At 45.0% G+C, this 19,259-nt stretch overlaps 1 protein-coding gene across 1 annotated transcript in view; it reads right to left on the bottom strand.

Annotated features, from left to right (window-relative positions):
- The window catches only part of NR4A3 (nuclear receptor subfamily 4 group A member 3), a 29,577-nt gene extending 11,475 nt beyond the window's left edge, over positions 1–18,102 (bottom strand). The window contains exons 1-7 of the mRNA XM_027678913.1: positions 17,718–18,102; positions 15,068–15,229; positions 11,584–12,470; positions 9,246–9,375; positions 8,112–8,284; positions 2,573–2,772; positions 1,208–1,386 (exon numbers count right to left, since the gene is read on the bottom strand). Coding sequence (XP_027534714.1) covers positions 1,208–1,386; positions 2,573–2,772; positions 8,112–8,284; positions 9,246–9,375; positions 11,584–12,468 — 1,567 coding nt within the window. The 5' untranslated portion in view covers positions 12,469–12,470; positions 15,068–15,229; positions 17,718–18,102. The remainder of the gene's footprint in view (positions 1–1,207; positions 1,387–2,572; positions 2,773–8,111; positions 8,285–9,245; positions 9,376–11,583; positions 12,471–15,067; positions 15,230–17,717) is intronic.
- Positions 18,103–19,259: the final 1,157 nt, after the last annotated feature.

Genomic DNA, 19,259 nt, shown 5'->3' with positions numbered 1-19,259 from the left:
TACACACATACACTAACCCTTCACCAAAATGCAGGAAGGAAGCATACTGTGCAAACTCTGAAGCCAAAATCTTGGCCCCACAAATGTCATCAGGAATTGGTCAATTTTAGGTTTTATATTTGTCACTGAGCATTTTATCTCAGCGTTTCCCCAACATTATCTCGTCCTGGGTAAAATGAAGACTGCATCTGGTATTGTTGAGCCCGATGCCTGAAATGCAGAAGGAAATAAATATCTATCCCAGTGGAGCTTATAGTATCCCTGGGAAGATCCAGCTCAGGGCACACTGAAGCCCTGTCTCACAGTGATGACACAGTGGCACCGTTATACTACCAGGTTTTCTGAAATGAGTGTGAGGCTCTGTGTAGAGACAACTGCTGCTCCAGCTTTCACCGTGTGGTTGTCAGACACCCTTACTCCCAGCTACTCCTGCTGCCATCAGCTATGTCTCTTCTACGGCAAGAAGCCCAAGGTATGCAGTATGTACTTCAAGAGGCTTTGTTGTTTCAGGAATGAGAAAATTACACTTTAAAAAGTTATGCTCCCCTGTTTTGTACTTACTGGTCAGATTTGGCAGATTCTGACATTAGCTTCCTGCTGTTCATCCCAGGAGGCAGAAGGGGTGATATGGTCACATGCACACCCAAAAGCTTTAGTACAGCTGCAGAATGTGACTGTTTTCTCACTATTCTCTGATTTTTCTCTCTCAGAAAAGCAGTGTGTGGAATATCTAGGGTATCCTGGCCACCAAAAGGAGCCTGTCTGCCACATGGAGCAGTTTTTCAGGTCTAGCTACCTTGCTGAGGGATGAGCTATACTAGCTGTATGGTTTCTAGCTCTCGAGCTGCCTTGATATTAGTATTCCCACACAGAAGACCTAGCTCTGGGCATTTCATTAGGCTTTTCTGGGAATTCAGCAAATATTCTGAATATTTTTGTACAAGCTACACAATTTGCTTGGAAGCAGTTTGTTTTTTAGAGGCTATTCCCAGAAAACAATGAAACTGAAAAGAAATAGTTAGATTGCATTTTAATAGAGGTGTCTGATAGCCTAATGTTAATCCATATTTTCAGTGTGGTCATTCCAATACTTAAAAATCATACTCACTTTACCCTGAATATAGCTACATTAACTGAAATTGCTTGAATCTCCATTAAAGCAAAGCACTAGAGGTCTGAAGCTTTCTATTAACAAAGGAGCACTTACCTGTAATCATAGTTAGAGCTGATAGACTTGCTAAGGCTGGGATATCAAGGTTAAGGCTCTTTAAGTTTAAGGAAAAGTCTTTAATAGAGTCGAGCCACTCCCCAAATCCACGAAGGCACTGAAGTCTATGAAGCACAAGTCCATTGCAGAATACAAACTTATCCTCAGCAGTATCAGACCTCAAATAAAAACAATTGAAAAAATTATATATGCGTCTTCTACTTTACAGCAAAGTGCATAACCAGTATTGAAGCGTCTGTCATTTAAAATCCAAGGCATATTATCCTGAGACATGTGGGCATTCACGTTTGACAATGTGCTTCTCCCTTGGGGCCAAAGTACAACAAACAAGCTTCTATGATTGCTTACTTCGTAGAGTTATAAGCCTGAGGTTAGCTGTAGCATGTGGTGTAGACTGTCTAATTAGTTAAGATTTTGGTCCTGCCCAAAGGCATAAACAGAGAAGACATTTTACATTAAATACTGTATGTTTGAACCAAAGGAATACTAAGTGAATGCATTTTGAAATACAAAACTAATAAAAAGAGAGATTCTGCAACTCTCAGCATTTACGTAGTATCATCATTTTTTCAGGTTGCAAAAATTGATAAGGAAAAAACAATGGAAAATGCATGCAATAATGCACCACAATACACATAACAGCTTAAACTCTTCTATATGAAAACCTGAGTGTAAGAGAGAAATTACAGCCAAGCTCTCCTCTCCTTCCCCTCCCCATTGCCAATATCCCCGTTAAAGAACAAATGCAAAGGTCATTTTCAACCTAAAGAAACAAGGGCATAATTCAAATCACCAGTCTGCAATTTTGCCAGTCCCCGAGAGTGTTTTTGAGCAAAGTGTCTTAACTAGTGCTAGACTGACAAATAGCTTCTTGCTCTACTAAATGACTTGGCATTAAGAATTAAAACAATCTGAACAAGATTTTAAATCATCTTCAACCCTTTCAAAAGGGACAAAGATGTGCATGTGTAAAAGAATGGGGAAAAGAAAAAAGCTTTCACACTGAAGGTGCTTTTCTATAGTTCATGCTTATGAGTATGAAGCAGACTTGCTCAAATAGTATTTGAGGATCAATTTTGATTACTATGTAAAAAGAATATGGGGGAGGTCAAATAAAAAGAAGCACATTAGTGAGACCTATGCTTTCTTTTTAAATCATCCTCTTGTTTTTTTTTCTGCAGTGTAAAACAATTTAAACACACTTTGGAGGCAACATTGCTGATTTTTTTGTGCTTTTTTGGTACAATTGACCATGTTCAAAGATAGTGCCGTATTTATTCCTTAAAAATATTTAGATGGATGATTTTTCACATCATCTTAAGAGGAAATGAAATAAATAGTTACCTGATGGAGAGTCTTAGTACAAACAGCTCCAAAAAAGCTGATTCTATGAGTAATGTCTGATCTTCTTTTGGGAGGTCAGTAAATCCTGGGATTTTTTCTGCCCAGCCTCTAGTTATGTCAATGGAGGCAGTCAGAAGATTATAGAATTGTTGTACATGTTCTGCATCTGTGCCTGCAGCAGCCTGATCAGTGGAACAGTACTAAAATGAAAGCCACAGAAAGCAACGTTATATGCATTTAAGGGCATTCTGTGAAACATACAGCATTATTTGCCCGACAACATTTCCTTCTGTGGCAAAGCTGGTATTATTAACAAAGACATAAAAAGTAGGTCTACATCTATCTACTTATTTGGCTACCTTCAGGCATTTTGCTATTCAAATATATATTGCAAAAATATTTCCATGTGTATAGAAGTATTTTCAAATTTATAACTAAAATATAGCATCATGTTTTAAAAGTACCTACATGCTATTAGTAAACAGAAATAAAAACCTGGTGGGTAGGATAATTTGCATCACAGTAGAACAGGAATACTATTTGGCTTACTACAAGTAAACAGTTTTCCCATTGATGAATTTGTCTCAGCATGTCAAAAATGCAGATTTCTTCCAAAACCTCTCACAGTGCATTTTATCTGACAGTGATAGAGACACATAGGATAAATCATGTTTTATCTGACACATGCAGCATTGCTTCATTTGAATACAGAATTGGTTCAAAGTAAACCAGCTGCCCCATATCACCTCTTTTCCTTCAAATTGAAGCATTTGAGGTTCAGCAGAACCTATTATCCTGCTTATGTGGCCATAACTCTTCCAGGCTACCATTTGACAGTCTCAGCTTGTTCAACTTCCCTGTGACCCTCTGACAGTTCCCTCCCCACTATCTCCTACTTCGTCACCAGTGGATCCCTGTCACCCCTGTGACACTGCTCTCCTCTCTCTTGGCAGAAAATACAATGGGAGCTTCTGTGGCTTAGTCTGATTCTGTGCTTGGAAAGCACTGCTGGTTTTCTGAGCAGGTGCTGAATAGTGTGGCATTTATTCTAACAACATCCTCACCATCAGACATCTGGTGGGTTATTTCTGGGAGAGACTTCATACCCACTCTCTCACAGGGACTCAGCCAAAGAAAGGTGAGGGTAGTCTCCATGGCTAAAAGTGTGCACACCCTTTGGAAACAACTTCCCATACGCAATTAGGTCTTGAATCCATCAGCCTTAAGGTCACTCTAGCAACTCCCCAAGCCAGAGTAGAAGCAGAAAGATGCACAACCCTTTCCCAATCAGTAACAGTGGGCTGGCAGCCTGGGAGGACAGTATTATAGCCATGCCACTTGGGCTGCAGATATCACTCAAGTAGCTAACTGCAACCCAAAAGTCACCTCTGTGCAGGACAGAGAGCGAGGGGCAGCAAGCACAACGTCTTGGGTAGCTGTCCTGTTCTCTGCCTCTCCAAGCTGGAGCTGGTTGCTGTTGGCAGGTGAGGGATGAAGGACACAGTGTCAGAGTTGCTGACTGATGGGAGAACCACAGCAATCCTAGAGACCTCTCACCATATCTGGGGCACCAGTACAAGTCCTTAATGACTCTGTTTTGCTTACCCAGCACTAATAGCACGAGTTTCTCATGGTAAGCTCCAGCTCACATGCCTAGTCAGCTAGTGAAATATGTGCAATCCTTCTTCTAAAGTACATGTAGAGATAAATTCTGCCCCAGCTACTCCAAAGGATTCTGTGACAGTGAGGCAGGTAGAGGGCACAATACAGAGAATATGGGGAGCAGTGGTAGAAAAATCTGTATGCTGCATCTTTTATGTGTTCAGCGCCCCACCTGATTGGAGTATTTGAGGGTGCTCAAGCAGCATGAACCAGCTACTCCTGGCACTGGACTGCAGCAAGATGCACTGAGATAATTAATGGGTAGAAAAAGATAATTTGATTTTTCAGAGACTATGCGTGTTCTGGGCCCTCTTAAAGTGAAGCTGCAGAGCAAGCCTCGACGGTGTTCATTTTGACTCTGAGAGATACACTTTGCTATGTAGGACTGACCTATGACTCCTTTCTACACAGGGAAACCAAACAGGCTAATGGAAACTCCTGCCTCACCATGGGTACTGCTAAGGCAACACACATTCTTGATCCTTTGAGCAGTAAAGAGGAAGGAAAAGGAAAGGAAAAAGTACTGCCCATTGTGAATGGGTTCATTCTAAATATAACTCATCACAACTCAGCATAATTATGCCAGGTGTTAATTTGTTCCCAATATTTATAAAACATTCCTTTAGCAAAAGTAAGGCAAAGTTTTAACATTTTCTAGTGAAGCTGAATGCTGCATTATGTCACTTAACTGTGAATGCTACAGTATGGTATGCCCCATATAGGGCTATGAATTAAATGAAATTCATCTAAAAAATTATAACCTGTATTTGTTATTATAGTCTAGCCCATGAGAGCTATTTTAGAAGAAAGGTAAAAAATAATATGGAATTGTATAATTTTTAGCTGCTGCAATATGTCACCACTCACTACAAAGAGTTAGCACTTACAAAGAATAGTTAAAATAAAATATTATTTACTTGTAACAGGCTTATGAGGATATAAGTAACCATGAACAATATGCATGGTTCAGTTTTATGCACCAAAATCTGTGGGTTTTTTGCATGATTATTCCACTGAGAAGAGGTGATATTTTACCTAACTTGTGACCAAGACAGCTGCTAAGCCTGCCCTTGATCAGGAGGCCACAGTACGGAAGGGCTGCTATCTGCATTTCTAAACCTGCCCTGTGCAAATTGGAGGCAAACCGGGAGAAAGCCAGATGACAAAGCTCTGCCTCACTCCCTTCCTCAAAGCTCTCTGGGAATTAAATGAAATCCGACTGTTTCTTAAGGAGGGGGTTGCATGTGTAGCAAGCAACATTAACTTGTATGTTATATCTAAAGAAATTCGAAAAGCCCAATGTTGGGAAGCCCGGTAGCACAACCTAGCTCTACCCGTTGCCTGCTTTCATCAGTCCTTCATTGATGGCTACAGCTGCAAAAGCCTAACAATAACTTCTCTGCACAGAGAAGAAGCTCTGCTCATTTTTCCAAAAGCCAAGATATGCGCTTAATTTTGTGGCTGGGGAAGGGGGGATTATTGCCTGAACACTGCACCCCTCCTCTGAAAAGGCAACATTTCTACTTAAGCTGGTGTCTATTCTCCATGAATAAGGACGGCAAAATATAGGGTCAGTTTCTCATCTCACTTACTTAGAAGTGTGAACTCAGGGAATTGTACTAGTAAACAGGTGTGAGACCGGACTACGGCCCTTGGCAATTGCCTTTTGAAACCAAGTACCTAAATATACTACTGCTCTGGACTGGTAAGTTAAAACCAGTGCTGAGATGAAAAGCAGCCATGTTCTGAACAGAATTGCTTCCAATATGTTTTGGTGAAATTTTGTAGCTTATGTAATTTAGTTTTTGGGTTGGGTTTTTTTTTGGTTTTTCATGTGTGTCTGTGTCTGTGTGGGGGGGTTTTTTGGGAGGGAAGGGATAGACATTTCTCTCCAAAACATTTATCAATATTTTTAAGACAGTCAACACACTACAGCTTGTAAACATGAAGACCATGCTAAACATTAAGGTCATATCTGCAGAAGTGTCAGGACTGATTCCAAAGCCAGGTTTCCAGATCTGCCCATTTGCAGCGCTCAGCAGGGTCACAGCCTAACTGAACATGCCATAAGTTAGTCTTTACAGGTACACAATTACTCTTCAAAGGAAGTTTTTAGCATTGCAGTGTGTTTATGGCATGTCTTATTTAATTAATCTTGTTTTTTACACAGCATTTGTTAAGATTTCCCCTAACTTTTCAAAATAAGTATAAGGGTTTATGAAAAATGTAAGAATTCATTAATTTCTTGTAGAATATTTTGGTGTTTTCAGTATCACTGGGCATAACAGACTATTATATATTTTATTGTAAAGAAAAACTTAGATATTAATATGTTCTAACAGACAATCATACTTAATCTTTTAGCTACCAAGACTAAATTAATATACTGTCAATCATATGCTTCCTGTAATGTCCAACAGAATTGTTCAACAATTAAATCTATGGGCTGTTTTCATTAAAAGAGAAATAATTACTGCAGGATAAAGAAAAAAGTCACATAGAAATACATAGTTTTCAGTTTTTTGTAAATGCAAAAGAACTTTATATCAATAACTAAATAAAACTCTAAGGTTAGATACTGCTTTCATGGCTTGGGCTAATATATGTCTGCAATTCTGTGGAACCCAGCAGATTTCTGTCAAAGAGCACAGCTTGTCACACACCTTAGTATTAGCAGAATGACCCCCGAGACATTCTGGGTCAGTTAAGGTACATGGAAATGTGGCTAATGCATTCTACCCCTAGAAGGCTCTCAGATGTTGAACAGCTAGATTCTTAATAATAACTTGGAAAATTATATGATTTAATACTTACATATTAGCTTGAAGGAAATATATTACAGCATGCTTAAAATTACTAAATTATATATTTAAGTATAGTCTAAATTAGAATAATGCAATTTTTATATAATTGCAATCAAATATGTTTTAGGATTAAATATTACTTAGCAACAAGTGATAAATGGCCAATGTATATATTGTCTGAGTATAGCTGCTATTTTTTACAGTCTCAGATGTAATCATATTTCATTAAGGGGGAAGAATTTTATCTTATTTTTCCTTAGCTCTGTTTTTTTATTTTCTTATGTCAATGTACCTAAAAAATGTATTTAACAAGCCATTTCAATGCCCTGTATTTTAATAACCATAGAATATTTTTATCAGCTTTCAAAATATTCCATGAATATTTAAATGGTGACTATGATACATTAAAGAACAAGGGTAAATAAATATATAAACTCTGGTAAAGCTTTGCTGAGATACTTTTTCAGAATTTTGATTTTAAAAGGTATTTTTTTAAAAATGTGAATTTAACTGAAGAAATATTCATGCTGGGGTATCCAAAGCCAATCCTGGTCCCATTTAAATAATAGAAAAATTCATTTTGATTTCAGTAGAAATGGTCTTATCCATCCAGATCCTATCCACTGCGCAGCCCTTATATCTGAATATTAGGGAAATACTATTAAATTTTAGGCTTCAGAACCTGGAAGTTAGGGTATTGGACATATGAGTACTGCTCCTGAGTTTGGTAGGTTAATCAATCTCATTGCTAGTGTTTTGGCACAGGCTTTTTGCAACAAGAATGCTCTATTTATCCACGTATTTTTGCTTTCACTCACCCATCGAATATACTGCAGATGATTTTGTGATTGAGATCCTCACAGTGAACAGTTACTAACACTAATTTCTACTGCACTTCCTTTCCTCTCATTGTCCACCTGTCACAAAAAGACAATGACTGGCTGGACCAATTTCTACCCTCATCCAAATGTCACACTTAAGTTAATTTTAGCAGAAACAGCCGGCAAGTAGAAATACAGTTGACAAATCGTTTCTAAGTGGAAAGCAAACAGTGAAGGAAAAGTGAGACATACTCTTGAATAGTCAAGCTCCCTGGGCGTGGAGTCGGTTAAAGCTCGTACGAGGGCATTCATCATGCTGATGGGAGGAGAAGGTGGGGAGGGCTGGGAGGGTTCTTGCTGTAAGGGGCTCTTTGGTTTGGAAGGCAGCCGACCTCTTCTCCCTTTCAGGCTGTCGGTACGGACAACTAGAGGGAGAAAAACCCAAGGGAATCAGTTGCGAAAATACCAGCAAACAATGGATCAGAATGAACACCCTGCTTTTTTTATGGTAGCCAGCACAGCAAAAATAAGGGTGTTCTCCAGTTTCAGCACATGCTCTTGATGCCTTCAATTGCAAAGGAACACAAATGACACCAAAACTGTGTCAGACCTATGACCATAAGCAGCAATGTAGCTGCTTACTGAAAGCCCAGCTGTGTTCCTGGTGTCCGTGCTTTGCTTGCAGCACGTCTGTGTGCCCGTATATATGTGCCCATGACATTCCACTGCTGAAAGAAACCTGAATGTGAAACATGAATTTTAGTGTTCCTACTACCAGTGTCCTTTTTAAATGGCAGAGTTGTTCATTCAAAGTAATTTTAGTTTTCTTGAAGCATTTGAATACAGTCATGCTATACAGCTTATATTATCCATGTTAGTATTTGCAATGGGACTGCTCACACAATATTACTCACATACTTAAATATTTGCAGAATTTGGACTAATGAGTTGATCCTGTTTCCATTTAAATTAATTGCAAATTTACAATCAGCTTATGGGAATGAAACAAGATCCTATGTCAAAATGCACACAATCCAGTGCAGCCCCCGGTGAGATAACAGGGGGAAGCCAACAGCATTATCGAGCAGCATTCAAAGTTAATAAAGGAGACATTTTGGCCAGTGTCAAATTATCCTCTTGTGACCTTGCTGTTCTTGAACTCTGGGGTCTATAGTCTAAATATGATAATAAGAGTGAAAACCAGAAAATCAATATATTATTATATATAGGCATATTTGGGGTAAGTTATGAATCCCAGCACTGTTGAATTCATTGTAAAGACATCCATGTTGACATGCGTGCACACACACACACACACACAGACACACACAGATTCATTAAACATAATATTTCAGTTTCTGGGATGATACTAGCCATAGTCCTTACCTTCTTTAACCATGCCGACACTGAGACACTTCTGAAACCGGCAGTATTGGCATCTGTTACGACGTCTCTTGTCCACTGGACAGTTTTTATTTGCCAGACAAACATATTTTGCATTTTTCTGAACTGTTCTCTGTGAAAATGCAACACAAATATAGTAAACTGATTGTTTCTTGAGCAACTTAGAACCTGACAAAATGTGTTTTAATTACAACATGAAAAGTGACAGTGCAATTCATATAATTAGATAAAATTAATTTCCTAACACACTAGCCTGCAGGAAAAACAATTTTATTAGTGTTAGCTGCTGACAATGAAAATCATCTAGGATTGTTCTGAAGCAAGTCTCTGGAGACAGGCAACTTTGAATGATAAAATCATATCTGAAATTACCAGGTCATCACATCTACCTTTGGGGATTAGATTATCTCCGCTTTTAATATCCCTTTGGGAACAATTTTCTACTTGGTTCATTCCCTTGATTATTGCTGACCTTATTAAAATAAAATCAAAATGATCTGCAATGTACTTCTCTTGCTATCACTATTGTTAGTCAAATACCACAATAACTGGTTTGGTTAGCCATTAAAATCATCAGGGAGAAAAATAAAAATACCAGAAACCCCTACAAAATATGTTTAGCTAAATATTCTGGGAAAGCTAACCTGACGTGGGGGAAAAAAAACAAACAGAATTATAGCATAGTTATGTACATTTAATTAACTCTAAAATGATCTTGAAAAATATAGAATAAATTTAAAATATGTAAAAACCTGGTAAGCTTTGGAAGAATATAACAAATGTTGATGCAAAAATGTATTGTGTTTCCATACTTAAAATCAGATATATCAATAAATAACATCAAAAAAGACATTAACAAGAAAGACAACAGAAACAAATTTATCAACTCAACATTCACTATTAAATTTTCATTCAATATTAAATTAATGCATAAGGCATAAATTTCATAATTTGTGTTCATTATCAAATAACAGTCCCAATGTACTAAATATAAGAGACCCAGCAAATACTGTTCATTGTGATTTGGAGCTGAAAACAGTTTAATTTTGCAGAATTAAGCTCTAGATACTGTTACAAATCAAGGATATGCTGTTAATTTCCACAGTGGCAGGTTTGGGCTCATAAGAGCTGCTGTTTCCAGGTTATTTGTGTTCCCTCTTCTAGTTGTATTTAAATAACAAATCAGTTTTATAGGAGATGTGTATGTTACCATGTTGTCAAAGGATTATTATTAAGTAACATGGCCAGCTCCACCTACAATAATAAAACAAATATTGTAAACCCTCCCCACAAATATTTTGGGACTGTTTTTTTTCCCGTTGTATCTTTTACCACAACAGGGGCATGACTGATATTTTAGCAGGAAGGAATATACCAAATCAAACCCAAACGTATCAAATCTTACACCTGCTGCCCAGAACCATTCTACCAAAAGTCTATCCCAAGCTCTTCACTTAAGCCATTTTTTGAAATAATAGTGGAATCTGAGCTCAGACTGCTGAATGGAAATTACAAAGCACCCAAATCTAGGAGCGAAAGAGTGTATTCAACTCCTAAAAATGAAGCACAAAGTTTCCACTGAGAAACTGCTGTGTGTAAGTTATTCGTGTTGCTATTCAGCTGCAAAGCTGCCTTCGTTGCAGAGCAGGTACCAGGACTCTGTGTGGTGCTTAGTCACTGCTCTGCAATCAGCTTTCCACTGGTGAGGGCTCACTGAGCTCCTGAACTGAAGGGTAACAACGAGGCAGCAACCAAATACAACTAGAAGTGCTTGGGTTCGTCCCATGTGTGAAACCAGTTTCTTCCTGGTGCTGACCCACCCTGCAGCCCTCCTCACCCCAACTGCCCCAGGGTAACAAACGGCACCGCTGCCATCACCTAAAACATCCGGTGGACTCTACGCTTTCAGGGTTTCTTTTCTTACTGAAAAACAATGTTTAATTGGACTAGGTGAGTGAGCAAAACCCAGGTTGAATGTACTCCAGGTAGTTTCATTACAGAATAAAAGCAGTTTATAGCTCAGACAGGGGTGACCCATGCTCTGTTGAAGGATGCTGGCAGACCAGAGATATGGTTTGCCCAGCTCACTGCCATGTCCTTTTTTCAGCCAAAACTGGCTGATCCTTTTATCCTACAGAAGGCTTGCTTTGGCCTTTTTCAAAAACTTTGGGTGGGTGACCATTCCACCCTGCTGGGGGGCCTGAGTTTTAACACACAATGCCCCTGAACCCCCGGGTCAGGACCAGGAGCATGCAGGGGCAGGTGGGGAGGGAAGTGAGTTGGGGGGAAGTGGGAGGGGAGCGAACTGAAGAGCTCTCACCTTGAAAAAGCCCTTGCAGCCCTCGCATGTCCGCACCCCGTAGTGCTGGCAGGCGGCATTATCTCCACAGACAGCGCAGGTGCCTTCCCCAGACGAAGAGCTCCTGCTGGGTGGAGACGGGAGGCCACTGCTGCCACTTCCGCTGCTCTCACCCATCAGGCTGGAGGTGGCTGCGTTGAGGCCAAGCGGTGAGAAGGCTAAGGAGGCTGGTCTTTTGGCCAGGTGGAGCCCGTAGGAATGGCCCTCCAGGGGAGCCTGGCTGGCGGTGGGTCTGTCGGAGCCCAGGGGCAGGCTCAGGGAGGCAGGGTCATAGCACATGTGGGCGGCCGCGGACGGAGTGTGCGGAGGCGAGTGCTTGAAGTGGAACAGAGGGAAGCGTGGAGGCACGGTCTTCATGGGAGTGGCATCCATCAGGTGGCCAGGAGGCAGGCAGGTCTGCGTGGGCTGCAGCGGAGGTTCGTCCCACAGGCTCTGGTGAGCAGGGAAGCCGGGTGTAGTGGGAGTGGAGGGTGGAGATTGCTTGAAGTACATGGAAGTGCTGGGCATCCCCTCATCTGTGGATGGGGGTAGTGAGGGCTGGTATGGGGACAGCCGGGTGTCTTCCATCTTTATGAGGGGCCTCTGGCCAGAGGAGGCAGATTGCATTTGGTAGAGGCAGGAAGGCTTGAGCTCATAGCTGCCAGAATAACCCTCCATAAAGGTGCTGAAGCTGGGAAGGGAGGTGGTGGCAGTGGCAGTGATTTCAGTACTGCTCAGGTCCATGGTCAGCTTGGTATAGTCAGGGTTCATGATGTCTGAGCTGTACTCTGAGCCATACGCGTAGGTCTGAGATGCATAATTTGAACCGGGTGGTGAAGGACTATACTGCGCTTGCACACAGGGCATATCTGCAAGGGCAAAGGGGGACGTTAACAACAAGCCAAGTGCACCAAAGCCATGGCCTGGGCCCTCACAAACTTCTTTCCTAGAAGTTCTCCCACAACTCAGAGCTCAGTTAAGATATCCAGCTCCCATTCTCACCTGGACAGAGGGCATTTAAATTAGCCTCGAGCCTTTATATTTCAACAAGAAGTATGCATCAGGGATCGACTAAGCTTTAGGTATTAGGGAGCCTGCTCTCATCCAGTCACAGGAGAAACTCAATTTTATACCACTCTCAGTGAGAGAAGAATCCATCTCAAGCTGCCCTACATCTGCTGCTTAATATACATAGGTGTCAATGAGAATTAGATAAGCAGAATGAAGAGTTTATGACTCTAAATCTATCTCAGTATGTATGCAATCATGCTGTAAAATTTTCATGAAGGGTAAACAAGATTATCAAATGCATAATATTAAAAATTATATTTATTTTAAAAGAAGAAGCATCTGTAGTGCATATCAGAGGAATTACTCAAATCACAGGGTTTGCTACTCCCGACTTGCAAGGATCAATTTTGATTATTCAACTGTGGGCCTTTGAAGAATATTTCTGATCAGTTAATAATTGAAGGTTGCTGTCTAATTAGTAGTTTTAAGGCTTATCTGTAGTCGAATGTTCTCCTTAAAAAAGTGGGAGGTACAACGTATCCTTAAATTGGCAAAAATGTAAGATAAAAAGTATGCGGTATTTCTGTTTTTATGGGAAAGCAAAGTTGAGGCCACTAATAGAGTTGTTTTTATCCATTAGTCATAAAAGTTAATGCGGTTCACTGATAGCTGGGATGGTTGAAGCAGCACAGTGCCTGGCTATAAAGATCTGATTGTTTTTTTCTTTCACATTTCCTACTGGTCTGCTATTTCATTTGCTGGTCACAGGAAATAATGGACCCAGTTCTGTAATTCATTGAGGTTTGCCTGACTAAACACTGTGAGATTCAATATTTTCAACCCAAATTAAAAGTGTGTTGTGTATTTTGGTTCCAAAGCAGAGGAATAAAATGCGTCAATTAGTATAAATTTTCTCACAAAGAGAAAAGTAAATATGGATAAAATGTATATCAAAATTAAGTGCAGTTCATCTCTTCTTAATCATGGTAATTTATATTGCAAAAGTACTTGAGAAGTAATTCATGGTAAAAAAAACCAACAAACCTGCCTTGAAAATAATGAGGTTTTCCTCATTATTTTAAGAACTCCTTTCACTTACAATTTTAAAATATTCACTTGAGTCTGGCATGCAGGAATCCAAGTAATTTGTGTTAAATCAACTTTTAATTCTTTCCTGCCCGCTTTGCAGATAAACATATTTAAACTAAGCACCAGATTTCAATTATCATGCTGTCACAAACCATTTAGATCTTTCTTCTTCTCAAGAAAACATTAAAAACTGAGAAAAAAAATGTTACTGTTTCCTGAATTAAGACCTTCCTGCTCATAAATCCAAAAGCTTGAAGAAAAAGCCAGACGACCCTTTCCCAAGCCTTGCCTCCCAATGTTATTTATATATTATTCTACCGTTCTCTTTCTTTCCCTATCAATTTATGTCCATGCCATTCCACGCACACACATTTCCTGGCAAGTTCTATCACTATCATTTGTTAGTTTAAGGACCGTCTGTTAAAACATAGTGATCAGTGCCTAATCAAATAAAAAGGGAAATAAATTCTTTCCACACCCCTCCACTAAAAACTGACTGAGGAACACAACTGAGTGAGTGGACAGATAATGTGACAAGTGGACATGTGGATTCACGGCTTTATGAAGGAATAAGGTTTTTTTGCTAGCTCACAAAGTGAGTAGTAGTTCAGGGAAACAGATCATTATGCTTTTTTCCCCTGCATTTTTCTGAGCATAACAGGGTTATGTCACTGAATTCTGTGCAAAGTGGAGTGAAAAAACAGAAGTCTAAAATAAGTCTGATCTGAGGACTGAAAAAATATTCCTAACCTAAAGGTCTAGTCTCTCCTGGCTCTGTGGGACTCCTCCTACCTCGCTCTTTGCCAGCGCACTTGACTAATTCTAGCCCCTACTTTTCCACTTAGGGCAGCAGTATTAATTCCCCTGCAAAGCAAATAACCTGGGATTTTTTTCTTCTTTATCCAACAATATTAAAAAAAAAGAGAAAAAAAGCCCCACGAGAGGTGCACTGAACCGCAACCTGTCATCAAAGCCCAAATGAATGGGTAAAAGAATCGGGATGAGACACTGGGAGCTATTAACATGCTATTCTGCTATCTTTGCGAGAACTTGAGGTAAGGGGTGCCCAGTTTAACGCCAGGCAAGCTGGGCTCCTCAAAAGGACACTAGCACTCCCACCCATCTTCCCCTTAAATCTGACACGTCTTTGACGGGGGGCTCGCAACCCCCGCGTGCCCAGGCACGGCATCGCCAAAAGCGCTGTGCCAAAAGGCAGGCTCTTCATCCTGTTAGGATTTAAACGCCCCGCGACGTCGGGGTCCTATGATGCCAGAGGGACTTGGGAAGGGTAGGGGCCGCGGCAGGAGCTCTCGCAACCCCTCCCTCCTCCCCATCCTCCCTCTCCTTCCCCGAGGCGGCAGCTTACCTGGCGGGTATCTTGCGCGCTGAATGGTGGGGCTGGAGGTGCGGACGGAGGCGGCGGCGGGCGGCGGCGGCGGCGGCGGCGGGGTGGGTGCCGGCTGGGACCTCTCTGCGGGGGCGGGCCCGGGGCCTGGCCTGGGCGGGGGGCGCTCTTCCGACCCGGGCTCTGTCCGCCGGCGGCGGGGAGACAAGGCACAGTCAGGGGGTGGCGGAGCCCAGCGGGTTAGAGGGGCTCCCCCCCGCCTCCCTCCCCGGCGCGGCGCCCCGGGGGGACATGGGGGGACCTTCCCCCGCGCTCGCACGGCAACCTCCCGCCTCGCCCCGCGAGTGGGAAGGGGAAGCCGGACGGGGAGCGCGTTTCTGCCGTCTCCCGCTCCCTCATCACACAAAAGGCAGAGAGCACCGGGCTGGGACAACGGAGTCGACAGTTTGTTCTCCGAGCGAGGAGCCTGGGGAAGGCAAGAGGACAGCCTGGGGCGGGATGTCTACAACAAGCGGGGCATTATCCCCGAGCGTCCACTTTCCCGCGAGAACTTTCTCTTGTTGGGGGGCAGGGACCGGGTGTGGAAGCAGGCTGGAAGTTTCTATTCAAGGTACCGGCCAGACGTGGTTATCCTGACATCCCGGCTAGTCCGCGGAGTCTCCGGGCTCCGCTCCTCCATCGCGGGCGCGGGGGCGGGAGCGCAGCCCCGCCGCCTCCCCCCGACCCTCTGGATCCTGCGAGCTCGGCCGGGGCTCCGCGGCAGCACGGGAGATGCGCGGCCGCGCCGGCCTCTGCCTACGGGAGCCGCTCCCCGGCGACTCTTTCTCCTTGTCTTTCTCTTGCCTTCCCCGCGCCCCTGGCCTTTGAACCCCCGCCAGCTCCCGGGATGTTAAGTGCCTGTCAGCTCATCCCTTTTTCTCCCGAGGGTTTTGTTCCCTCCCGAGCTCCTGCGAGGCAGCTTCCCGCTCGGCGCGGAGCGCCCTAGGGCTCCTCTGCCCCCCCTGAGCCGCCGGTTACCTAGAGACACTCGCTGCGCTTTTAACCACGCAGCACCCCTCCGGGCTGCCGCCGCTCGAGCCAGGAGCGCAGGGCCGTAAGGGCTGTAAATTAGGAGGAAATAACTACCCTTGTCAAAGCTCTTTTCTTCCTCCATGCACTTTACATTCAGCCCCGAGTGACACCCCTCCCCACCCTGTAATACGAGGAGGAAACCGTGAAATACTCCATTGTGATTGTGACTTCTTCAGGCGAGTTTCGAAACCTTCATTTACCCGAGAGGGACTGCGGAGGGGGAAGCTCCATTCAATTAAAAAGTTTCGAGCTCGATTTCCACCGCCGGTTAGTTGGCGATTTTTTTTTTTTTTGGAGGGGGGAGGGATCGCCCCAAGCCGCACGGTCACTCCAGCAAATATCCACGAGATCGGGTGAGATTCACCTCCGAAGAAACCGTCTGGTCTGGCTTAGTCCATTGTTTTTTATCGGGGTTTGACTCCAGCATACAACGGTCTCCACGGAGGAGAGAAAAATAGGACGAAGAATGTAATCGAGTGAAGCGGCTTGGATAAAAGTTAGCGATTCATTCCCAAACTTTTTTTTGCTGGAGAAAAAAATCCTATCCCAACACACCAACCTCCCTACATAAAACAGCGTTTTCCGCCCTTTCTCTGGGAAATATCCTTGCACGGAATCCATCGTATCCAAAAATTGCGAGTTAAGTAACAGCGTTTTTAACTAGCCGCGCTAAGGTGAGCCGCATCTCCGCCCGGGACAGAGTATCGCGATAATGCTGCCCTGATAACCGTCCCCCGACAACCCAGCGCCCGCGCTTTGTCGCCTCTTTCCAAGACTGAAACTTCTTTCGCAGCTATTAAGGCGAGAAGGCAAAGGCGAGAGGCGCCGCTGGGGCAGGGAGCGGGGCAGCGGCGGCGAAGCCCAGCCTCCCCGCACGGTACCGCCCGTGCTGGAGCACCGCGGCCCCTCGTTACCGCTCCTGACCTCCGAAGGGAAAAATGTACATTTCCTAGGAACAGATGCCCGGCAGACGTGCCGAGCAAACATCCCAACTCATTTCAATAAAATATGTCACATTCCAGCAATTACCTCTTGGGCGAGCTCTTCGGGCTGCCGAGGGGGGCTGCTGACTCCCAAAGTGAGATATGCTCAACCTGCCCCGCCGTCCCCATTAGACGGCTGAACTTGTGCAAACAGAACCACCTATTTCCCAAGCGCGGCTAAAGGAAGGAGACAAATTGCTGCTATTCATCACCGGCGCTGTAAACTCCCCGCCGCCGCCGGCAGCATCATTTCCATGACAACAACTAGCAGAAATACCTTAGTACCACCGGCTCCGGCTCCCGCTCCTCTCAACCACAGCCCTCCCGTTTGCGAGGGGCAGCGGTGCCCCGGGCACGACGGGAGTTGCCGAGCCGGCAGGGAGTCTCGGAAGTCGAGCGACAAATGAGCATCCACGGGGAGGATGGGGGAGGTGGGGGGGAAGGTGAGGAAAAAGTTTCAGCGAGAGCCCGGCACGGCAGCGAGTCGGCTTGAGCCGCATCGCCCGCCGCCGGCATCTCCCCAGCATCTATCTACCCCGGCGGCACAACTTTCACGGAGTGGGGACACGCCGCGTTGTCCCTCTCCCGTAGCCGCTCCCGCTCACTCGCATACGTACTCGGTTGCTGTGGAGGTTCCGTCTTTACATCTAGTTTGTAGGTGCCCGCTTCCTTAAAGGCGCGTGTAGGCGCTGTCCAGCGGCAGGACCCGAGACACAAAATCCCTCAGACTCCCGGTAGCTGCAGGTCCGGAGGGTGCGTTATCCCGAGGCATGGAAAAGGATTGCAAAAGCCTGAGGAGCCAGGAGCCCGTCCCCGGGCGGAGGGAGAGAGTGAACAGGCGGGCGGGCGAGGGATGCCGAGCGGCCGATGCCGCCGCCGCCGCGATGTGCCTTTGTGTGTGTGTGCGGCGGGAGCCGGGCCGGGACCTGTGCCCGTGTCCCTGTGCGAGTGCCCCGAGGTGCGCGTGTGCCTGCGCCGGAGAGAGGGGACGGAGGCGCCTCTCTGCGCTGCTCTCCCGCTCCCTCTCTCTGAACGTCATTTATGTGAGAGGAGCCCTAGCGGCCTCTCCATAGAGCGGCTGGAATGCGAAACGTCAATAGTGACGCCATGGGAGCCTGACGCTACTGACCCCCCCCCCGCCCCAGTGTGTGCGCCGCGCTCCCGCCGCACCGCGCCGAGCCCAGCACAGCCGCGCACGGCCGCGCCGAGAGGTGCGGAGCCGCCGGCAGAGCTGCCGGCAGTGGGACGGGGTTAGCCGGCCGACCGGCCGCCTCGGGGCCGGCAGCCTGCCACAGCCTGGCGAGTCGCTCCCAAGTCAAATATTAATAATAATAATAATAATAATTATTATTATTATTGTTGTTATTATTATGATAATGACAATAACAACGTTAATATATCTTTACTGAAGTGGCTCAAATGAGAAGAACTTTGCTTAGTTACTTAGTTGCAGTTTCAGTATGAATTATTAAAGGTTTCTTTCACTTTTTTTCACTTTTTACCTTTTTGCGTTTTTTCTTTCTCTTTTCTTTTTTTTCTTACTTTCTTTCCCCCTATTTTTCCCTGTTCTACCATTTTTTTCCTTCCCCCCCCTCTTCTTTTCTTTTCTTTCGAAACTTTCCAGCGCGCAGGAGCAAGGAGCAGGTTGCGGGGAGGTGCCGCTCACAGAGCGGGCACTCGTGCGAGCGACCCTGAGAACGTCCGGGCTCCCGCCCGTGTGTGCCTGTGTCTGTCAGTCTGTGTACCTGTGTCTGTGGGTGTCTGCCTGTGTCCGTGTGACTGTCCGGGGCACCGGGCTTGGGGCGGATGGGCCCCCCGCCGCCTTGCCCGGTGCCGTGTTTACATCCACTGCCGGCAGCCGGGATGGCCGCGGCTGTCACCGCGGCCGTGCCGGCCGGTGCCGCGGCTGTGTCTCGCACGGAGAGGCTCCGCCAAGCGAGCTGTCTCGACGGACGGGGGCCGGGGGCGGGCGAGGCGCCCTCGCCCCGAGGAGGAGCGACCGGCCGCGGCGGCGGCACTTTCGCTTTGCCTCTCGATGCACCAGCCCGCCACCGGCACAGCCGCGGAGCCCGGGAGGCGAAGCTGGGACTGGCACAGCACTCGGCGGACGCCGCGGACCCGCGGTCGCGTCCGAGACCGGGATCCTCTTCCCGAGGCGA

The sequence above is a fragment of the Neopelma chrysocephalum genome, unplaced genomic scaffold, assembly GCF_003984885.1.
Source record: "Neopelma chrysocephalum unplaced genomic scaffold, ASM398488v2 Primary Assembly neopelma1_22b, whole genome shotgun sequence".
In the NCBI taxonomy this organism is placed as follows: Eukaryota; Metazoa; Chordata; class Aves; order Passeriformes; family Pipridae; genus Neopelma; species Neopelma chrysocephalum.
This window is presented reverse-complemented; position numbering and strand designations above follow the sequence as displayed.